At 35.5% G+C, this 9832-nt stretch overlaps 1 protein-coding gene across 4 annotated transcripts in view; it reads left to right on the forward strand.

The window, feature by feature from the left end:
- Ptpn4 (protein tyrosine phosphatase non-receptor type 4) overlaps positions 1-8903 on the forward strand; it is a 181470-nt gene extending 172567 nt beyond the window's left edge. For all 4 annotated transcript variants that reach the window (XM_050124440.1, XM_050124438.1, XM_050124439.1 and 1 more), the window contains one exon: positions 1083-8903. In XM_050124440.1, the coding sequence (XP_049980397.1) occupies positions 1083-1169 (87 nt within the window). In that variant the 3' untranslated portion in view covers positions 1170-8903. The remainder of the gene's footprint in view (positions 1-1082) is intronic.
- Positions 8904-9832: the final 929 nt, after the last annotated feature.

A 9832-nucleotide genomic window follows, 5' to 3' on the forward strand; every position in this document is an offset into this window, starting at 1 on the left:
AGGGAGAGGGAGAGAGGGAATGCAAGTCTGTGTGTGGAGGTCAGAGAAGGATATTAGGTATCCTTTGTCACTGTCTACTTGATTCTCATGAGTAAGGGTCTCACTGTCTGTCCCTGGAGCTCAACCGGCAGCCAGCAAATCGTAATGTTCTCCTATGTCTGCCCTGGCACCCGCATAAATGTCCAGCTTTTCTCACGGGTATTGGAGATAGGAATTCAAGTTCTCATACTTGTTCACATATTCTTACCTGCTGAGTCATCGCCGCAATCCCTCTTTGCCTTTTGCTGTTGTTTTGCTTTTTAAATTTTGCCCTCCTTAAACAGGCCAGTGTGGTATTCATTATGTATCCCATACTGGCCTAGAACTTATGGAACTCTTGGTTCAGTCTTCCAAAATTAGTGTATGTGTAAGCCTCTTTGCCTGAACTATCTTGCTTGTTTTCACTTAAGAAAATATCCTGACACATAGCATAGTGCAAATACCTTTAATCTCAGCACTCAGGGACAGAAGGACCTCTGTGAATTTAAGGTCAGCCTTCTCTACACAGCAAATTGATGGCGACTTAAATGGTTTCTATTTTTTTATCTTCACAGAGTGAATATATATTTTTAGACACTTTTCTAGTTTTTTTTTATTTTCTAAAAGTGAGAGTGCTTGATCCCAAGTAAAATAACACCATCTTATTTGATGCTTTCAAATTTCTGTTTATAGTTTCAGTGTTTTAACATTCCTATCAGCAGTGTCTTGAGTTTTGTCAACAAAGTATAATATGAGGTGTTTTTTGTTTGTTTTGTTGTTGTTGTTTTGTTTTGTTTTTTTGTTTTTTCCCACCATTGGTAAAAAATTGTGTCTCTGTACTTTTTGGCCTGCCTGCCCTCCCGCCTGCCTGCCTGCCTGCCTGCCTGCCTGCCTGCCTGCCTGCCTGCCTGCCTGCCTGCCTGCCTTCCTTCCTTCCTTCCTTCCTTCCTTCCTTCCTTCCTTCCTTCCTTCCTTCCTTAATAAGAAATACAAGTGAGGTTTTAGGTTTTGGTTTTCTAGGTTTTCTAATAATTCTGGTTTTTTTTTCTATTTGTATTTTTCAGAGTCAATACAGATTTGTCTGTGAAGCTATTTTGAAAGTGTATGAAGAAGGCTTTGTTAAACCCTTAACAACATCATCAAATAAATAAGAAAACGAAAAGGTTGGGATAAGTATTGGGAAACTGATTTTTGTTACATTCACTGTGCCATAATACTGCTTGCAGGAAATGGCATCTCTCACAAAAAAATGAAGAACTCAAACAAACTTTGAAAACTTCAGCACTATTGCACTTTATGTTTAAAAAAGTCACTCAAAACCTATAACTTCACATCTTTGACTATTTTGTGCTTTGCTCTGAACAAATAGTGGAAACTGAATATGTTCAGGGTAATTTGTGGAATTTTGAGGCGGTGCCGTGCAGTCCCCTCTGGTAGAATTGCCCCAGCAAGGCTCAGAACTCATCTCTGTTACCTGTACCTTGAGAGCAAAAAGAAGTAAACATCAGGAGTCTGCTCTGGCCTTTCCAGTGGTTCATGTACTTATTCTGCTGATTGCCAGATTTTATTTTTCAAACGTTAGCAATATCATTCTCAACATTAGCCAGTACACTGCCTGTGGATGCAGCACATCTTCCCTGACATCCCAGTAGGGACCTGCTGTTGAGAAGAAAAGTGGAACTTGGTTCCCAGGAAATGCTGCACAGTGTCCATTTACCAGCATCTTATAGAAATTATAACTATGAATCTATGGAATTTCTTGGATTTAATGATGTAACTTATATTTATCATAAGGTTGGCTTATTCCAAATCATGTGACTTCACACTTTTGATGTAAAGGAATGCATGCATCGTGTCTTAACCCCTTAAGTGCCTTGAGATATCTTTGTTTAATGAAAAGGCACTCATTTGACCCATAGGAGGTATGTATACTGTACATTATTATAGTTTTATGAATTTTTAATAGATTCACAGTGTAAAAAAAAACAGCTTATGTTGAGAGTTATACAAGAAGGGTAAGGAGATTGTTTTTACTCAGTGCTTGCTTGTACTTTGATGTAAAAGCCGGAATATCTGTGTTCTGCTGAGAGTGCATTCTGCTGCTGTGGAATTGTTCACAATCTGTACATTCCTTTACTGCAGAACAGGGCTTAAAGTTCAGCAACTTACCCTACAAAAAGGGTTTATTCTTCAAATTTCATATTTACTTCATCCCTAACTTAAAAAGTGATCTTTAACATGTATATTAAAGATAAACATATTAACACTCTAAGCTACAATTACAAAGTTAGTTAGTTGGGTTTGTTCCTGTCTATACCGAAGTGTTACCCTCCAGTACTCATTCCAGTTCATATCAGGCTGTCTTCACACTGGTCTTTCTTTTTACTTTTAGTTTTTGTTGGTTTTTGTGTTGTTGTTTTGGAGTTTTGTTTTGTTTAGTCTTGGTTTTTCAAGACAGTGTTTCTCTGTATAACAGTCCTAGAACTTGCTGTATAAAACCAGGTTGACCTTGAACTCACAGAGATCTGTCTCCCTCTGCCTCCTGAGTGCTGGGATTAAAGGTGTGCATCACCACCACCTGGCTACACTGGTCTTTTCATTGGAATTCTTCAAAGAGTTAAGTACTATTGACTTCTTCTAAATGTGATCCCCCCAAATAGTAAAATACAGGTTTTCTTGTCATTTTTGTATACAGTTATATTACCTAGTTTATATTTATAGATGCTTATTAAATTATAAGCATGTTTAGTGAGGTGTTTGATTGTTCATCTTGATTGAAGATCCAGCTTCCATTACAGATGTGTATATTTTGCTTGTCAGCTTCATTTGTTTTTAAATCTATGGAAATAGATCTTTAAAATTGCCCAATTTAATATGAGAATTTGCTCACCTCTTTGAATGTTATTTTATATTTATATAGTTAAAGTAGGCACATTTGCTAGTGGTTTCAGAATATTTCTGTAGTCTTGATAAAACATAGGTTCCAATAAATATTTTGGACTGCATTTAGTTTGGAGGGGTGACATACTTTTAAGAATTTTTAATAAAATCTAAATTATCATATCTCATATTCAGAATTCATAATAGTAAAATTCAGAAAGAACTTAAGCTCCTAAACAGTAATGGCCAGGGTACCATTGTCATTTACAAATACTATTTGTCTTATTTTTTTAAAGAGGCATAAACATAATCTTATGTCAAACAGAAGTCCACCTATTTTGATTTTACATGCAAGACAATATGAGCTAGTCAGTGAAAGATAGTTACACTCAAACATTCCATTCTCTACCAGAGGCAAATGTAATTTAGGCTAGTAGGATATCATTACAAGTTAAAAAGGGAAATTAAGTTGGAGATCTGTACATTATAGAGCTACTTTATTTCATTGATAGATTTTAGTCTAAATTTTAAATGTCTGTCCTTGCCATATGGATAGACTGTGAGAACCATAGGCAAAAAGAGAAAACTTGTGTAGAAGATAGAAGGCAATGGCATGATTCACTCGCTCTTTAATGGAAAGCTTTCTTCATGCCTCTGTAGTTAACGCTGATGTTGGCAATGAGCATTGCTGCCATTTAAATCACTGATGCTTGTCGTTCAGTGACAAGTGCAGAATTAAATTTATATTTCTCATGAGAACTGTCCTCTGTCATTATTTTACATGTAAAAACACCCCTTTTAGAACATTTGTTAGGATCTTAAGCTAAAATAACCCTTCACAAATTGTTACTATGGATATGCTAATTCAACTTTCTTAGTTATCTAGCATAGAACACTGTCCTTTATACCTAAGCATTTAATCAGTTTACTAATCAAAATAGATTTCTAGAAATAATGCTAGTTTTCATACGTAAGTAGTGCTAGACTTCATACATACTGATGTAATATTGTGTGACAAAAAAAAAATCCTGAATTAAACTACTTTCCCTTTTCACTACCCACCCTTAAGACACACACACTGGCAAACTCAAGAAAGAACACATTTATTCTGACAAGTGAAAATCAATATTGATGGGTGGGTCAGGGGCTTTTGTACATGCTAAAAGGTAAATGTAAAACTTTTCCCTCTCTGAGTTCAGGTGTTTTTTCTGTGCTTATTTAAAGTGTTTTATTGAGTGTCTGGTTTTTGTCTGCACTGCCTAGATACTCTGTAATAATAATTTGGAGGAGACTAGCATTTGCAAAAAGAATAGGTTGTACTTGTTAAACTAATCTATCCATTCAAAAATGAGGCAGAATACAGCCCAAGAAAAACTTTTGTGTAGCCTTCTGGGGTAAGTAGTTGGGAAAGGGCAATGATTAGCCATTTTGACCTAAGAATAAGGGTAACATTGTATGAAAACTGACTAAAATGCACAAAGTTATGCTGAGCCATTAAGACAGTTACTTGAAGGTTTTAGGTACATGCCTTCATAGAAAAATGTCAGTGCATTGGTTTGCATGTGTATTTCACAAAGATGTGTACACAGACAGAATGGACTTTTAACCGTGGGGTTGTTTATATCGCTTGGCGGGTCTGATCAAGTCTACTTTGTTATTTGAGCAAAAAATCTCTTGTATCACTAGAAGTGGTACTACAACTTGAAAGCTATAAGAAGTTGAAAGACTTGTGTCTAGTCTCTACTTCCTTATGATAGGAAGAACTAGAGGCTCAGCAATTAATTTAACAGAATCTGGTCAACTTCAAGTTTTCTAATTCTCAATCTAGCGTTTCTGTATTAGACTAGAAGTTCAATAAATTGCTTGTAAATTTTAGCTATTTCTACCTGGGAAGCACGGTCAGTGTTGTCCCTTTGAATCTTTGACACCTTAGAAGTTTGATATTAGGCTTCAAAATTGATGCCAATTAGGGATTGGGCCGAGTTTGCTAGGTGCTTCCCTAACAGATGAACTTAAGCTGTTGTGAACTAGTTAGGCTGATACACATACAGTAGGCAAGCTGACCTGCAAGTAGGAAGTCAGTCTTAAAGCACTTAGCACATAGAACTGAGATTTAGAACTTATATCTACTTACGAAATAATTTATATTCATAATGTGAACATGTGATAAAATTGAAGTATGGCTTATCAGGAAAAGAGAAGGAAACATGAATTTATAGCAGTGTGCTATCTAGTGTCTGTGTTTTGAATATTAAAAATATTCTGATGGTAAAGTTGCCAAAGTAGTTTTGAATTCATGTAAGTTGTTTATACCACAACATTGTGGGATATGTTTACAGGCTCTTCATAGTACTTATTTTGTAGTTCTGATGAATTTGTATTTAAGTCATTTATAGTAAATATATGATGATAAATATTTGCTGGAATAAACATCTCAGTAATATAGCAAATCATACCTAATAGACCCCACAGTCTGCTTTCATACAAGGTGCTGCATCCACAAAGCAAGTACTTTGTGTTCACATTGCTCACGTCCCACATTTGCACCAACCATCCAACTGCCATTCCTGGAGCCATTTGTGGTGCTTCCTCCAAGTAAAACAGCTGTGTTATTACAATTCAGTGGATTGAATTTATTAAATATTAGAATTACTGATCAGTTGACAGATATTCACTTGTGTCTCAGTGTGATCACAAACTAGTGACTTTTATGAAATTCTTAGAGAATTATTATACACATAAAAGAAATTTGCATAATAAAACTTTTTGAGGGCTAATTGCTTATAGATAATTTCATCAACTTTAAGAGTATAAGAAATCAGTTCCAAAATTGTTTTGGGTTCTGCTTTTTACCATAATTCTTTTTTTTTTTACCATAATTCTTATTTTTCATGGATTTCATTTTCTCTTAGTAGCAGTAATTATAATAAACTTCTCTATGTTAACAGAAACAATAAACCATGTTTCCAGCCCATACTGCTTTATTTTCATACCCTAAGTAAATTTGTTTTGAGTGGATACCATAAAGTTACTTTCTGTTTTCATATATAAATGTGTTGCTGCTTACTTTCTGTTTTTGTGCTTCAATATACTGTTGATTTCTAAAGTCATTGTTTGGTTTTTAGTCCTTCAAAGCTAAGTGTGCAGTCATTACTCATAGCTGCTTGACAGCAATTTATCTATATGAACTAGGTATGGTTCAGTACATAATCAAGTAAGACAGTAGTACTTTTTCTTTGCAGAAGGTTATTAGCAATATTGCAAGGTAAAAACTACACTGTTAAGGAAGAGTTCAAAAGTTTAGCTTCCTGGAGCCTTGCAAAATTTCCAGTATAAGGATGAAGAAGAAAACCTTGTTAAGGTCATAAAAGTTTCAAGTAAACATTGTAGAGTTTTCCTATTATTATGTAAATGATATACAGAAAATATTTTTCTATTAATAGAAGGTTAAAACTGTTAACTCTAATTTCATTGTTTAAAAGGGATAAAACGATGTTTGTATGTCTTTCATGCTGTAAAGAAAATGAATGTATCTTTCAAACATTAGAGTTATTACTTGGTTCTAAGTATATGTGTTTGTTTAAAAAGAGTGAGTGAGAAATCTGCAAAGGAGTAAGAATCGTGTCATAAGTCATTATGTAAAATGCAGTGTTGGAAGAAATGGAATTTCGTTGCGAATGGTCACTGTCAAAGCATATTTCACACGTAGTGTATGTTCATTCCACATTACTTTGTTTTTGGCTCTGCAAGTTTTCCTTAAAAATTGTATATACTATTTTGAGTGTAAAGTATTTTAATTCTACACTGGTGGGGTGTGGAAGAATGTGTGTTAGGCTAAGTGTGCTGCTGCATGTGTCTACCATGGAGGAAAGTTCCCAAGTTTTGTCAGTGTCGCAGCCACCAATGGAGGCATCATTGTAAGAATGTGAAGCTAGAAACCCATGCCTAAGAGCACTGCAGAAATTATGTGCAGAGGCCTCTAACCCTGATGATGAGTTTCCCTTTTTCTCTTCATTGACATGGATAGTAAGACCACGGGGCCCAACCCTTGTGACTTCTAACCGTGGTGGCTTATACAGCTTACAAGTTTATTCAGCTAAGTGAAAACTTTTCACTTTAAACCAGTGCCTGTAGGCATAATTAATTCGTTAAGTAGCTCCTTTAAAATCTAGTAATTATCAATTATTAAACTTTATGAAATTTATGAATTCCTTGCTTTAATGTTTTCTAAACCTCCATAATGATTTTAACTCATTCATGATGTACCCTGAACAATCTAAAAGTAATCCAAGGTTAGTGTCAGATTTCCTCAACCCCAGAGTTATAAAATTTGGCACTATTAATTCTGGTAACTTATAAGTCATATTGTTAAGTAAAGTTGCTGTCAGGGATCATCAAGGAAATAGCTTTCTTCAAATAGTTGCTGCTTTGTGGTGTCCCTAGATTATATATCATAGCATCCACGATTGTCATAATTGGGCCTGTTTTACCTTTTTTAAGTATTTGTTTTCTGTTTTTTGGGGGGTTTTTTCTGTTCTTAAATTATAGTATTCCATATTTTTGCCTTCCTGGGCAAGGATGTTTCAACCCAGCTCTGTGATTTCCTGGATTCATCTTTCCCAATCTTTCAGTGAGTTAGCAAGACTCCTCGTTCCTGAATCCTGTAGAGTAGGTAATATGTAAGTGCTAAAATTGATTTCAAATAGCACTTTATTTTATGCTTACTACTGACTTAATTTATATAGTAAAAATATCTACCCTAGGAGTTTTGTAAATACAGAAAAAATTGGTTAGTATTAGAGTTTATTAGATTGACCCCAAGTTTAAATGCTTTATAATGATCTCTTTATAGCTTCTTTGATATTTAAGAGGTAACATATGTGACTTTAGCTCTGTGATTTTTTTTCCTGCAATTTGTATAATACAATAGATGCTGCCTAGCTGACTGTGTTGCTGGACTCAGTTCTCTCAGCTAGCTTCAGCCAAGCTTGGTTTACTAAAATTGTTTCTGCTCTGCATTTTGTGAACATCACATGACTACTTGGAAATTCTTTGTTCTCAATGTAGTACCTAGATGTTAAGTAGATACTGCACCACAAGTATGTAGTTTATATAGAAGACAAGGGGCAGAATGTGTGATACTGTGCAGTTTATATTAAGCTGTTTTCATATTCTGCCAAAACAGTATATCTGCTGTAAAAAAAAAAAATAAAAGTTGTCTACCCCAGTGTTCTTCAGCATCAGAACATACCACTTATGAATTATGCTGTAATCTTTTCAGGTAAGAAAAGCTAGTCCTTGTTTTCTACAGTGTAGGTTTAACTTTAGGACTGATAGTTCATACTTATCAGTACTATTTCTAAACTGTAGTTTTAAAATTATTTCTATGTAGAGGGAATTTTGATTTGGGAACTTTCTTTTCTTGTTATAGGTGCTATATGTAAATATGGAGTGAGAAGTTTGCTTGGTTAAAAGTCTACTTTATTTCCTTATTAAAATATTTTTATTTGTTTTCATTTGTTTTGTGCAGAATGAATAGCAGAATGGAATTAGTCCCTTAATGTTGTCAAGTACCTTTTCTCCCAGGTGTACAAGAATATCTCCGTATGGTGTGGTCTCATTATCAAGAAGCAAAGAAGCTAAGAATCAAAACTTAAATGAATTTGATCAACACTGGGTTATTTGAAATGATCACTGTGCATTTGTTACTGCGGTTTACCATGTGTTTGAAAGGCCTTGTGTGTTTGTCTTAATTTCAGTGAAAATTAGAATCCTTTATGTTTTTAAACAATCTACACAAGACAACAGTGAACAGGATAAAAATGCTGTTTTGCATTGAAACTGTTTTAGTCCTAACATCAATTTATGTTATGTGAAATGCTATTACACATATTTTGTTGGGCATATTTCATTTTGATTGAGTAGTTGTTCAGATACAAATGTGAAAAGGGGAAAACACCTCTAGCTGTTAATGTTCAATTGAAAAATAAAGGTGTGCTTTAGTAATCTAATGACTTGGTTTCAAGTTTATTGAATTGGAATTTATTGTTGGACTCCATTATCGATGATGTAGTCACTAATGAATGATCAGTTAGAATGGATGTTTGAATGCTAAACATGATTTTGTTTCCAGAATTAGTAACACACATAGTGGCTCTTCTTAAGGGAATGGGGAATGGTATATATGTGTGGTATGTGGGCATGTACATATGCTGAAACAGCCACCTATGCTCAGACTTTCAGAAGCCAGGGGAGGGCATCTGGTGGTGTCCTCTATCAGTCTTTACCTTATTCTCTCACGGAACCTAGAACTTAATGTCAGCTAGACTGGCTGGCCAGCAAGCTGTACTTCCTGTCTCTAGCAACCACAGCATGGGGTTGCAGGCATACATACCTGTGCTCAGTTTTTTACATGGGTTCTGGGAATCCTAGCTCAGGTCCTCAAACCGGAGCAGTAAGCATTCTTTTTTTGTTTTGTTTTGGTTTGGTTTTTGTTTTGTTTTGTTTTTCAGACAAAGTTTCTCTGTGTGACAGTCCTGGAACTCACTTTTGTAGACCCGGCTGGCCTTGAACTCACAGAGATTTGCCTCCTGAGCACTGGGATTAAAGGGATGAGCCACTACTGCCCAGCTGAGCAGTCAACATTCTTACCCATTGAGCCATCTCCCTACCTGCCCAAAGAATAAAAGTATCTGCAGTCTCCTTCATTGGGGCCACACCTCCTTCACTAACCCCAAGGCAGGACCTTGCCACTCAAAAGAATTGTCTTGAAATCAACCTGAATTATCATCTTCCCAGGTGCAGTCTGGTGTGCCATTTTGCATATTAGAGGAAGGTTAGGAGTAAAGCTTCAGTTTCGGTTTGGTTTTGATTGGGAGGGTTGTTTGAGTGTTTTGTTTTTATAGGTAGCCTTGGCTTGCCTTGAACTCGATCA

Source organism: Alexandromys fortis, unplaced genomic scaffold (assembly GCF_014885135.2).
Source record: "Alexandromys fortis isolate MF-2015 unplaced genomic scaffold, M_Fortis_MF-2015_v1.1 scaffold_232, whole genome shotgun sequence".
In the NCBI taxonomy this organism is placed as follows: domain Eukaryota; kingdom Metazoa; phylum Chordata; class Mammalia; order Rodentia; family Cricetidae; genus Alexandromys; species Alexandromys fortis.